General features: G+C 56.0%; 1 protein-coding gene across 1 annotated transcript in view; it reads right to left on the reverse strand.

Annotated features, from left to right (window-relative positions):
* LOC132535240 (uncharacterized) overlaps positions 1 to 15,557 on the reverse strand; it is a 66,711-nt gene that overhangs the window by 22,037 nt on the left and 29,117 nt on the right. The window contains exons 9-18 of the mRNA XM_060180224.1: positions 13,660 to 13,810; positions 12,937 to 13,041; positions 12,729 to 12,788; positions 9,644 to 9,754; positions 8,614 to 8,629; positions 8,421 to 8,524; positions 7,960 to 8,021; positions 6,325 to 6,349; positions 5,603 to 5,721; positions 5,486 to 5,545 (exon numbers count right to left, since the gene is read on the reverse strand). Coding sequence (XP_060036207.1) covers positions 5,486 to 5,545; positions 5,603 to 5,721; positions 6,325 to 6,349; positions 7,960 to 8,021; positions 8,421 to 8,524; positions 8,614 to 8,629; positions 9,644 to 9,754; positions 12,729 to 12,788; positions 12,937 to 13,041; positions 13,660 to 13,810 — 813 coding nt within the window. The remainder of the gene's footprint in view (positions 1 to 5,485; positions 5,546 to 5,602; positions 5,722 to 6,324; positions 6,350 to 7,959; positions 8,022 to 8,420; positions 8,525 to 8,613; positions 8,630 to 9,643; positions 9,755 to 12,728; positions 12,789 to 12,936; positions 13,042 to 13,659; positions 13,811 to 15,557) is intronic.

Below are 15,557 nucleotides of genomic sequence, written 5' to 3' on the forward strand. Positions count from 1 at the left end.
CCGGGTATAAATACACCGGGTGACATACACCAGGGGGACATACACCGGGGTAAATACACTAGAAGTAAATACACCAGGGGGGACATACACCAGGGGGACATACACCGGGGGGACATACAATGGGTGGACAAACATGGGGGGACATACACCAAGGGTAAATACACCAGGGGTAATTACAATGGGGTGACATACACCGGGGGGACATACACTGGGCGGACACACACCGGGGGGACATACACTGGTGGGGGGTAAATACCAGGGGTAAATAGACCGGAGGGACATACACCAGGGGGACATACACCGGTGGGACATACACCAGGGGGACATACACTGGGGGGGACATACACCGTGTGGAATACACTGGGGGCATACACCGGGGGTAAATACATTGGGGGACATACACCGGGGGGACATAGACCAGGGGACACACCTCGTGTGGCATACACCTGGGGTACATACACCTTGGGGACATAAACCGGGAGGAAATAAACAGGGGGTAAATACACCAGGGGTAAATACACCGCGGGGACATACACTACGGAAACATACACCGAGTGGGACATACACTGGGGGACATACACTGGGGGGACATACACCGCGGTGGACATACATGGGGGTGACACACACCGCGGGACATACATCTGGGGTAAATACACCGGGAGTAAATACACCGGGGGTTAAAACACCAGGAGGACATACCCCGTGGGGAACATACAACAGGGGGACATACTCCCTGAGGACATACACTGAGGGTAAATACACCGGAGTTAATACACCATGGGGACTTACACCGGGGGTAAATACACCGGGGGAACATACACCGGGGGGACATACACTGGGGGGACATACACCGGGGGGACATACACATGGGACATACACTGTGGGGGACATACAACTGGGGGGAAATACACCAGGGGACATACACTGGGGGGACATACACCGGGGGGACATACACTGGGAGTAAATACACCGGGGGGACATACACCGGGAGTAAATAGACCAGGGGTAAATACACCGGGGGGACATACACTGGGGCGACATACAACAGGGGGACATACACCGGTGGGACAAACACCTGGTGGACATAACTGGGGGACATACAACGGGAGGACATACACTTGGGGGACATACACCGGAGGGACAAGAATGGGGGGACATACACCGGAGGGACAAGAAGGGGGGGACATACACCGGGGGACCTACCCCGGGGGGCATAAACCTGGAACACCTACACCAGGGGAACATACACCATGGGGACATACACTGGGAGGACATACACCAGGGGGACATACACTGGGGGGACATAAAGATGGGGACATACACAGGGGGACATAACCCAGGGGGGCATACTACTGGGATACCTACACCTGGGGGACATACATCGTGGGGACATACACCTGGGTGACATAAACCGTGGGACATACAGAGGGGGACGTACACCGGGGGCCATACACCGGGGGCACATACAACGGGGGGACATACTCCGGGAGGACATTCAACTGGGGTACATACATGGGGGACATACAATGGGGATAAATACACCAGGGATAAATACACCAGGAGAATATACATCGGGGGTAAATACACCAGGGGTAATTACAACGGGGTGACATACACCGGGGGGACATATACCACGGGGACATACACCGGGGGACATACACCAGGGGGACACACACCGGGGGGATATACACCATGGGGGTAAATACACTGGTGGCACATACACCGGAGGGACATACACCTGGGGGACATACACTGGGGGACATACACCGGGGGGACATACACCGGGTGGACATACACCGGGGGGCAAACACTGAGGGTAAATACATTGGGGGACATACACCTGGGGGACATACACCGGGAAACACAACCCAGGGGGCATACACCTGGGGTACATACACCTTGGGGACATACACCGGGAGGAAATAAACCGGGGGTAATTACACCAGGGGTACATACACCACGGGCACATACACCGGTGGAATACACTGCAGGGACATACACCAGGGGGTCATACACCTGGGGGACATACACAGGGGGGGACCTACACCAGGGGGACATACACCAGGGGGACATACAACGGGCGGATATACACCATGGGTAAATACACCGGGGGTAAATACACCGTGGATCATACACCGGGGGGACATACACCGGAGGCACATACACAGGGGGGACATACCCCGGGGGGGACACACACGAGGGGGACACACACCTAGGGGAAATACACAGGGGGTAAATACACTGGGGGGACTTACACCGGGGGTAAATACAACAGGGGTAAATACACAGGGGGGACATACACTGGGAGTAAATACACCAGCTGTAAATACATCGGGGGGACATACACCGGGGGGACATACTACACAGGGACATACACCAGGGGGACATACACCGGAGTAACTACACCAGAAGTAAATACACCAGGGGGGACATACACCGGGGGCACATAGACCGGGAGGACATACACCGGGGGGAGATACACCAGAGGACATACACCAGGGGGACATCCACCGTGAGGACAAACACCAGGGGACATAAACTGGGGGGATGTACACCGGGGAAAATACACCCGGGGGACATACACTGGGAGATATACACCGGGGGACATACACTGGGGGAACATACACCAGGGGGACATACTCCTGGCATAAATACACCGGGGGTAAATACACCGGCGGACATACACCGGGTGACATACACCGGGGAACATACACCGGGAGACAATACCCGGGGGGCATACACCTGGGGTACATACACCTTGGGGACATACACCAGAAGAAAATAAACCAGGGGTATTTACACCGGGGGGACCTACACCACAGGCACATACACCGGTGGGACATACACTGTGGGGACATACACCAGGGGGACATACACCGGGAGACACAACCCAGGGGGCATACACCTGGGGTACATACACCTTGGGGACATACACTGGGAGGAAATAAACCGGGGGTAATTACACCGGGGGGACATACACCACAGGCACATACACCGGTGTACATACACAGCGGGGACATACACCAGGGGGACATACACCTGGGGGACATACACAGGGGGGGACATACACCAGGGGGACATACAACGGGCGGATATACACCTTGGGTAAATACACCGGGGGTAAATACACCATGGATCATAAACCGGGGGGACATACACCGGAGGCACATACACAGGGGGGACATACCCCGGGGGTACACACGTGGGGGACATACACCTAGGGGAAATACACAGGAGGTAAATACACCGGGGGGACTTACACTGGGGGTAAATACACCAGGGATAAATACACAGGGGGGACATACACCAGGAGTCAATACACCAGCTGTAAATACATCGGGGGGACATACACCTGGGGGACATACACCAGGGGGACATACAACGGGCGGAGATACACTGGGGGTAAATATACCGGGGGAAGATACACCGGGGGACATACACCAGGGGGGAAATACTCCTGGGGGACATATACCAGGGGACATAAACCGGGAGGACATACACCAGGGGAACATACACCGGGGGAACATAAACCTGAGGGGACATACACTGGGGTGACATACACAGGGGGACAAACACAGGTGGGACATACACCGGGGGTAAATACACCAGGGGACATACTCCAGGGGGAATACATCATGGGGGGCATACACATGGGGTACATACACCAGGCGGACATAACTGGGGGGACATACACCAGGGGGACATACACCAGGGGGACATACACCAGGGGACATACACCAGGGGGACAAACAATGGGGGTAAATACACTAGGGGACATACACCGGGGGACATACCCCGGGGCGGCATACACCTGGGATGCCTACACCAGGGGGACTTACACCGTGGGGACATACACCGTTAGGACATACACCGGGCGGACATAAACCGGGGGCATACACCGAGGGGACATACACCGGTGGGACATACACCGGGGGGACATACACGAGGGGACATACAAAGAGGATAAATACACCGGGGGTAAATACAATGGGATCATACACCGGGGGGGACACACACGGAGGCATATACACTGGGGGGGGACATACCCCGGGGGACATACACCAGGGGGACAGACACCTAGGGGACATACACCGGGGATAAATACACCCAGTGGACTTACACCGGGGGTAAATACATCAGGGGTAAATACACAGGGGGGACATATACCGGGAGTAAAGACACCGGGTGTAAATACATCAGGGTAAATACACTGAGGGGACATACACTGGGGGGACATACAACACGGGGACATACACTGGCGGGACATACATCTGGGAGACATATACCGGAGCACATACACCGGGAGGACATACACCAGGGGGACATACACCAGGGGGACATACACCGGGTGACATACACCGGGGGTAAATACAACTGGGGGTCATACACAGGGGGGACATAGACAGGGGGGACAACACTGGGGGGACATACACCAGGGGGGCATACACTGTGGGAACATACACCATGGGGACATAAACCGGGGGACATACACCGGGGGGACATACACCGGGGACATACACTGGGGGTACATACACCAGGGGGACAAACAACAGGGGTAAATACACCAGGGGACAAACACCGGGGGACATACCCCGAGGGGCATACACCTGGGATACCTACACCAGGGGGACAGACACCATGGGGACATACACCGTTGGGACATACACCGGGGGGACATACACGGGGGGACATACAAAGGGGACAAATACACCGGTGGTAAATACACCGGGGGTAAATACACCAGAGAATATACACCGGGGGGACATACACCAGAGGCACATACACTGGGGGAAAATACCCCGGGGGGGACATACACCAGGGAGACATACACCTAGGGGACATACACTGGGGGTAAATACACCGCGGGGACATACACTGGGGGGAAATACACCGGGCGTATATAACCGGGGGTAAATACACCGGCGGACATACACCAGGGGGACATAGACTGGGGGGACATACACCAGGAGGACATACACCAGGGGGACATACACCGGGGGGACATACACCCGGGGAGAAACCCCGGGGGGCATACACCTGGGATACCTACACCAGGGGGACATACACAGAGGGACATACACCAGTGGTAAATACACTGTGGTGACATACACCGGGTGGACATACGCCCGGGGGACATACACCTGGGGGCACATACACAGCGGGGACATACACCGGGGGAGACATACACTGAGGGGACATACACCTGGGTTACATACACCGGGGGGACATACACCGGGAGGGATATACAACGGGGGATATACACCGGGGTGACATAACCGGGCGGACATACACCTGGGGGACATATACCAGGAGGATATACACCGGGGGGACCTACATGGGGGGACATACACCGGGGGCACATACACCGGGGGACATACACTGGGGGGAAAATACACCGAGCAGACATACACCAGGGAGCCATACACTGGGGGACATACACCGGGGGGGACATACACCGGGAGGAACATACACTGAGGGGACATACCCCGGGGGACATAGACCGTGGGACATACACCGGGGGGACATACACCGGGGGGAACATACACTGAGGGGACATACCCCAGGGGACATAGACCGTGGGACATACACCGGGGGGACTTACCATGGGGAGACATGCACCGGGGACATACCCCGGGGAGGCATACAACTGGGGTACATACACCAGGGGGACATACACCGTGGGGACATACACCGGAGGGAAATACACAGGGGGACATATACCTGGGGGGACATACACTGGGGGGACATTCACATTGGGACATACACCGGGGGGACATACACGAGGGGACATACAAAGGGGATAAATACATCGGGGGTAAATACACCGGGGGTAAATACACCGGGGATAATACACCAGGGGAACACACACCGGAGGCACATACACCGGGGGGACATACCCAGGGGGGAAGTACACCAGGGAGACATACACCTTGGGGACATACACCGGGGATAAATACACCCGGGGGACTTACACCGGGGGTAAATACACAGGGGGGACATACACTGGGAGTAAAGACACCGGGTGTAAATACATCGGGGGAAATACACCAGGGGGACATACACCGGGGGGACATACAACACGGGGACATACACTGGCATGACATACATCTGGGAGACATATATCAGGGGACATACACCAGGAGGACATACACCAGGGGGACATACACCGGGGGACATACACCGGGTGACATACACCGGGGGTAAATACACCTGGGGGACATACACAGGGGGGACATACACAGGGGGACAACACTGTGGGGACATACACCAGGGGGACAAACAACAGGGGTAAATACACCAGGGGACATACACCGGGGGACTTACCCTGGGGGGCATACACCTGGGATACCTACACCAGTGGGACATACACTGTGGGGACATACACCGTTGGGACATACACTGGGGGGACATACATCGGGGGACATACACCAAGGGAACATACACTAGGGGAACATACACTGGGGGTCATCCACGGGGGGACACACAAAGGGGATAAATACACTGGGGGTAAATACACCGGAGATCATACACTGGGGGGACATACACCGGAGGCACATACACCGGGGGGAAAATATCCCGGGGGGGACTTACACGGTGGGGACATACACTGGGGGGGCATACACTGGGAAGACATACACCAGGGGGACATACACCGGGGGGACATACACCGGGGGACATACACCAGGGGGACATACACCGGGGGACATACACCGGGGGAGAAACCCCGGGGGGCATACACCTGGGATACCTACACCAGGGGGACATACACCAGGGGTAAATACACCGTGGGGACATACACTGGGTGGACATACGCCCGGGGGACATACACCTGGGGGGACATACACAGGGGGGACATACACTGGGGGAGACATACACTGAGGGGACATAAACCAGGAGTACATACACCGGGGGGACATACACCAGGGGGATATACACCGGGGTGACATAACCAGGAGGATATACACCGGGGGGACATACACCGGGGGCACATACACCAGGGGACATACACTGGGGGGGAAATACACCGAGGGGACATACACAGGGGAGCCATAAACTGGGGGACATACACTGGGGGGACATACACCAGGGGGAACATACACTGAGGGGACATACCCCGGGGGACATAGACCATGGGACATACACCGGGGGGACATACCATGGGGAGACATACTTCGGGGATATACCCCGGGGAGGCATACAACTGGGGTACATACACCAGGGGAACATACACCGTGGGGACATACACCGGAGGGACATACACCGGGGGACATACACCGGGGGGACATTCACATTGGGACATACACCTGGGGGACATACACCATGGGGGACAAACACTGGTGGGACATACACCGGTGGGAAATGCACCTGGGGACATACACCGAGGGGGACATACACTGGGGGACATACACCGGGGGACATACAACGGGGGGGACATACACCGGGGGGATATTCACATTGGGACATACACCGGGGGGACATACACTGGGGGACATACACCTGGGGGACATACACCGGGGGGACATACACCGAAGGGACAAACACCGGGGGTAAATACACCTGGGGGACATACACTGGGGGGACATACACCGGCGGGACATGCACCAGGGGACATACACCGAGGGGGACATACACCGGTTTGGACATACACCGAGGAAAATACACCACGGGGGACATACACCAGTTGGAACATACACCGCGGGGACATACACTGGGGGACATACACCGGGGGGACATACACTGGGGGACATACACAGGAGGAGGCATACACCGGAGGACATACAATGGGGGACATACTTGGGGGTAAATACACCGGGGGTAAATACACCGGGGGTAAATACACCGGGGGGGGGACATGCACAAGGGGACATACACCGTGAGTAAATACACCAGGGGGACATACACCGAGGGACATACACTGGGGGGACATACACCAGGGGAACATACACCAGGGGGACATACACAGGGGGGTAAATACACCAGGGTGACATACACAATGTAGACATACACTGGGGTGATATAAACTGGGGGAAATACACCGGGGGGAGATACACCGGGGGGACATACACCGGGAGGGGACATACACCGGGGAGACATACACTTGGAGGACATACAACGGGGGACAAACACGGAGGGACATCCACCAGGGGTGAATACTCCAGGTGACATACACCGGAGGTAAATACACCGGGGGTAAGTATACCCAGGGGACATACACTAGGGGAACATACACCGGGGGAGACATACACCACGTGGACATACACAGTGGGGACATACACAGGGGACATACACCAGGGGGGACATACACTGAGGGACTTACACCGGTGCGACATACACCGGGGGTAAATACACCAGGGGTAAATTCACGGAGGAGACATACACCAGGGGGACAACACTGGGGGGATATACAACAGGGGACATACACCAGGGTAAATACACCAGGGGTAAATTCACGGGGGAGACATACACCGGGGGGACATTCACCCAGAGGACATACACCAGCGGGACATACACCGGGGGACATACACTGGGGGACATACACCGGAGGGGACATACACCAGAGGGACAAACACCGGGGGTAAATACAACAGGGGCACATAAACTGGGGGGACATACACTGGCGGCACATATACTGGGGGAAATACACCGGGGGGGATATACACCGGGAGGACATACTCCGGTGGGATATACACCGGGGGACATACACCGGGGGTAAATACACCAGGGGTAAATACACCGGGGGACATACCCTGGGGGGATACAAGGAGGGGACATAGACCGGTGGGACATACACTGAGGGACATACACCGGGGAGACATACACCAGGAGACATAAACCGGGAAGACATACACCGGGGGGACATACACCGGTGGGACATACAACGGGGGGATATACACCGGAGGGACATACAACGGGGTTACATACACCGGGGATAAATATATTGGGGGACATACACCAGGGGGAAATACACCGGGTGTAAATACAGCTGGGGAACATAAACCAGGGGGACATACACCGGGGGGATATACACCGGGGGACATACACCGGGGGGACTTACTGCAGTGGGACATACACCAGGGGGACATACACCGGGGGGTACATACACCTGGGGGACATACACTGAGGGGACATACACCAGGGGACATACCCCAGGGGTAAAGACACCGGGGGTAAATACACTGGGGGAACATACACCGCAGGCACCTACACCGGGGGCACATACACAGGGGACAAACACCGGGGGGACATACACCAGAGGACATAAACCGGGGGACATAGACCGTGGGACATACACCAGGAGATATACACCGGGGGGACATACACCACGGGACATACACCGGGGGGACATACACCAGGGGTCATACACCAGGGGGACAAACACCGGGGGGACATACAACTGGGGACCATACACCACGAGGACATACACCGGCGGGACATACACCGAGGGACATACACAGGGGGGACATACACCGATTGGGACATACACCGGGGGACATACACCGGGGGGACATATACCGGGGGACATACACCGGGGTAGGCATACACCGGGGGACACACAACGGGGGACATACACTGGGGGTAAATACTCCGGGGGGACATACACAGGGGGACATACACCATGGGTAAATACACCGGGAGGACATACACTGGGGGATATAAACCGGGGGCACATACACCTGGTGGACAAACACCAGAGGGTAAATACAAGGGGTGACATACACATACACGAGGTAGAAATACAACGGGGTGATATAAACTGTGGAAATACACCGGGGGGTTATACACCGGGGGGGACATACACCGGGGAGTCATACACTGGGAGGACATACACTGGGGGGACATACAACAGGGGACAAACACGGGGAGACATCCACCAGGGGTAAATACTCCAGAGGACATAAACCAGGAGTAAATACACAGAGGGTAAATATACCTGGGGGACATACACTGGGGGGACATACACCATGGTGGACATACAACGGTGGGACATACACCGGGGGGACATACACCGGGGAAGACATACACCGGGTGGACATACACCGGGGGGACATCCCTTGGGGGAACATACACCGGGGGGATATACACCGGGGGACATACACTGTGGGTAAATACACCGGGGGGACATACAAAGGGGTAAATACACCAGAGGTAAATACACTGGGGGGACATACACCGATGGGACATACACGGGGGTAAATACACCGTGGGAACATACACCAAGGGGACAAACACCGGGGAGATACACACCGGGGGACATAAATGGTGGGGACATACACCAGGGGGACATATACTGGGGGGGACATAAAAGGGGGGACATACACTGGGGGGACATACACAAGGGGGGACATACACCGTGGGGACATTACCGGGGACATACCCCGGCGGCATAAACCTGTGGTACTTACACAAAGGGAAATACACGGTGGGGACTTACACAGAGGGGACCTACACTGTTGGACATACACCAGGGGGACATACAAGGGGGGACATACACCAGGGGGACATACACCGGGGTAAGTACACCAGGGGTAAATACACGGGGGGACATACACCATGGGGGACATACACTGAGGGGACATACCCCGGGGGACATAGACCATGGGACATACACTGGGGGGACATACCATGGGGAGACATACTTCGGGGATATACCCCGGGGAGGCATACAACTGGGGTACATACACCAGGGGAACATATACCGTGGGGACATACACCGGAGGGACATACACCGGGGGACATACACCGGGGGAACATTCACATTGGGACATACACCTGGGGGACATACACCAGGGGGGACAAACACTGGGGGGACATACACCGGTGGGACATGCACCTGGGGACATACACTGAGGGGGACATACACCGGTTTGGACATACATCAAGGAAAATACACCACGGGGGAAATACACCAGTTGGGACATACACCGCGGGGACATACACTGGGGGACATACACCAGGGGGACATACACTGGGGTACATACACTGGGGGACATACACAGGAGGAGGCATACACCGGAGGACATACAATGGGGGACATACACCAGGGGGACATACACCGGGGTAAGTACACCAGGGGTAAATACACGGGGGGACGTACACCATGGGGGACATACACTGGGGGGACATACACCAGGGGGACATACACCGGGGGACATACACCAGGGGGACATTCACATTGGGACATACATCTGGGGGACATACACCAGGGGGGACAAACACTGGGGGGGACATACACCGGTGGGACATGCACCTGGGGACATACACCGAGGGGGACATACACCGGTTTGGACATACACCGAGGAAAATACACCACGGGGGACATACACCAGTTGGGACATACACCGCGGGGACATACACTGGGGACATACACCGGGGGGACATACACTGGGGTACATACACTGGGGGACATACACAGGAGGAGGCATACACCGGAGGACATACAATGGGGGACATACACCAGGGGGACATACACCGGGGTAAGTACACCAGGGGTAAATACACGGGGGGACGTACACCATGGGGGACATACACTGGGGGGACATACACCGGGGGACAAACACCGGAAGACATGTACAGGGGTACATACACGGGGTAAATGCACCGAGGGTAAATACACCGGGGGTAAATACACCAGGGGACATACACAGGGGCGACATACACCGGGGGACATACACTGGGGGGACATACACCAAGGGACATACATTGGGGGGGACATACACCGGGGGGACTTACACCGGAGGGAGACATACATCGGGGGACATACAACGGGGGACATTCACCGGGGGTAAATACACCGGGGGTAAATACACTGGGGGAAACATACAAGGGGGGGATATACACCAGAGGGACATACTCTGGGGGTAAATACACCGGGGTACATACAATGGGGGGATGTAAACTGGGGGACATACACCGGGGGGACATACACCGAGGGGACATACACCAGGGGACATACATTGGGGGTAAATACACCGGGAGGACATACACCAGGGGACATACACCGGGGGCACATACACCTGGGGGACATACACCGGGGGGGACATACACCAGGGTGACATACACCAGGGGACATACACTGGGGGTAAATACACCGGGGGGGACATACACCTGGAGGACATACACCATGAGGATATACACCAGAGACATACACCAGGGGGACATACACCAGGGGGACATACACCATGGGGACATACACCAGGGGGAAATACATCAGGGGGACATACACCGGGGGGACATAAAACGGGGGGACATACACCAGGGGTACATACACCAGGGGGACATACACAGGGGTTAAATACACCGGGGTGACATACATGGGGTGGACATACACCGGGGTGATATAAACTGTGGAAAATACACTGGGGGGGACATACACAGGGGGTCATACACCAGGAGGACATACCCTGGGGGAGACATACACCTCGGGACATACACAGGGGGGACATACACCGGGGGTAAATACACTGGGGAACATATACCGGGGGTAAATGCACCGGGGTTTAATATACCGGGGGGTCATACACCGGGAGGACATCCTCTGGGGGTACATCCACCTTGGAGACATACACCGGGGGGACACCCACAGGGGGACAAACACCAAGGGATCATACACCGGGGGAGACATACACCGGGGGGACATACACCAGGGGGGACATGCACCGGGGTAAATACCCCGGGGGGACATACACCAGGGGGACATACACCAGGGAGATATACACTGGGGGACATACCCGGGGGGACATACTCCAGGGGTACATACAACGGGAGGACATACAGCAGGGGTACATACACTGGGGGGACATACACAGGGGGTAAATACACCGGGGGGACATACACGAGGTGGACATACACCGGGGTGATATAAACTGGGGGAAATACACCAGGGGGACAAACACAGGGGGTCATAAACTGGGAGGGACATACATCAGGGGGACATACCCTGGGGGGACATACACCGTGGGACATACACAGAGGGGACATACACCGGGGGTAAATGCACCGGGTGGACATACACCGGGGGGACATACAATAGGGAGACATACCCTGGGGGGGACATACACCGCGGGACATACACAGGGAGGACATACACTGGGGGTAAATGCACCGGTGGGACATACACTGGGGGGACATACAACATACACAGAGGGGACATACACCGGGGGTAAATGCACCGGGTGGACATACACCGGGGGAACATACAATAGGGAGACATACCCTGGGGGGGACATACACCGCGGGACATACACAGGGAGGACATACACTGGGGGTAAATGCACCGGTGGGACATACACTGGGGGGACATACAATAGGGGGACATACCCTGGGGGTGACATACACCACGGGACATACACAGGGGGGACATACACCGGGGGTAAGTACACCGGAGGTCATACAACGGGGGGATATACACCAGGGGACATACACCAGGAGTAAATACACGGGGGTAAATACACCAGGGGGACATACACTGGGGGGGACATACAATAGGGGGACATACACCTGGTGGACATACACTGGGGGGACATACACCATAGGATATACACTGGGGGAAATAATTCCGGGGGATATACACTGGGGGGGACATACACCGTGGGTAAATACACCGGGGGACATACATTGGGGGGACATACACTTGGGGATAAATAAACCGGGGGGACATACAGCAGGGGGCATACACCGGGGATAAATACACCGGGGGTATATACAACGGGTGGACATACACCGGAGGGACAAACACCGGTGGCATATTCACCGGGGGGACATAAACCGTTGGGGACATACATCGGCGGGGACATACACCGGGGGACATACACTGGGGGACATTCCCCAGGGGAAAATACACGGGGGTAAATACACCGTAGGGACATACACCAGGGGATATACAACAGGTGCACATACACCAGGGGACATACACAGGGGGGACATATACCTTGGGGACAAACACAAGGGGAATATAACATGGGGGACATGCATAGGGGGTAAGTACACCGGGGGGACATACATGGGAGGTAAATACACCTGGGGTAAATACACCAGGGGGACATACACCAAGGGGACATACACCAGGGCCACATACACCAGGAGGACATACACCATGGGGATATACACCAGAGACATACACCGGGGGACATACACCGGGGGACATACACGGGGGGTAAATACACCGGGGGTAAATACACGGGGGTAAATATACCGGGGGGACATACACCCAGGGGACATAATCCGGTGGACATACACCGGGGGACATACACAAGGCGGACATAAACCGGGTGATATAAACCGGGGGACATACACCGGGGGGACATACACCGGGGGACATACCCCGGGGGTAAATACATGGGGGTAAATACACCGAGGGGGACATACACCAGGGGATATACAACAGGTGCACATACACCGGGGGACATACACCAGGGAGGACATACAACAGGGGATATACACCTGGGGGACATACATTGGGGGTAAATACACGGTGGTAAATACACCAGGGGGACATACACCGGGGGGACATACAATAGGGGGACATACACCGGGTGGACATACACCAGGGGGACATACACCGTGGGATATACACCGGGGGGAATAATTCAGGGGGATATACACCGGGGGGACATACACCGTGGATAAATACACTGGGGGGACATACATTGGGGGGACATACACCTGGGGATAAATAAACCGGGGGGACATACAGCGGGGGGCATACACCGGGGGTACATACACCGGGAGTATATACAACGGGTGGACATACACCGAGGGAACAAACACCAGTGGCATATTCACCGGGGGGACATAAACTGGGGAGGACATACACCAGGGGGACATACACCTGGAGGACATACACCGGGGGTAAATATACCTGGGGTAAATACACCGGGGGACTTACACCGGGGTAAATACACCAGGGGGGACATAAACCGGGGGGACATACACGGGGGGACATACACAAGGTGGACATACACCGGGGTGATATAAACCAGGGGACATACACCGGGGGGACATAAACCATGGGGGACATACACCGGGGGGGACATACACCGAGGGACTTACACCAGGGGTAAATACACGGGGGTAAATTCACCGGGGGGGACATACACCGGGGTTATACAACAGGTGCACATACACTGGGGGCGACATACACCGGGGGGGACATATACCGGGGGGACATACACGGGGGGATATAACATGGGGGACATGCATAGGGGGTAAGTACACCAGGGGGACATACACGGGGGGTAAATACACCGGGGGTAAATACACCAGGGGGACATACACTGGGGGGACATACACCGGGGGGACATACACCAGGAGGACATACACCTTGGGTATATACACCAGAGACATACACCGGGGGACATACACCAGGGCGACATACACCGGGGGGACATACACCAGGAGGACATACACCATGGGGATATACACCAGAGACATACACCGGAGGACATACACCAGGGGAATCATACACCAGGGGACATACACCAGGGGAATCATATACCAGGGGAAACATACACTGGGGCGACATACAAGGGGGACATACACCGGAGGTCATACAATGGGGG

This window comes from Erinaceus europaeus, chromosome 21 (genome assembly GCF_950295315.1).
Source record: "Erinaceus europaeus chromosome 21, mEriEur2.1, whole genome shotgun sequence".
NCBI classification, from domain to species: domain Eukaryota; kingdom Metazoa; phylum Chordata; class Mammalia; order Eulipotyphla; family Erinaceidae; genus Erinaceus; species Erinaceus europaeus.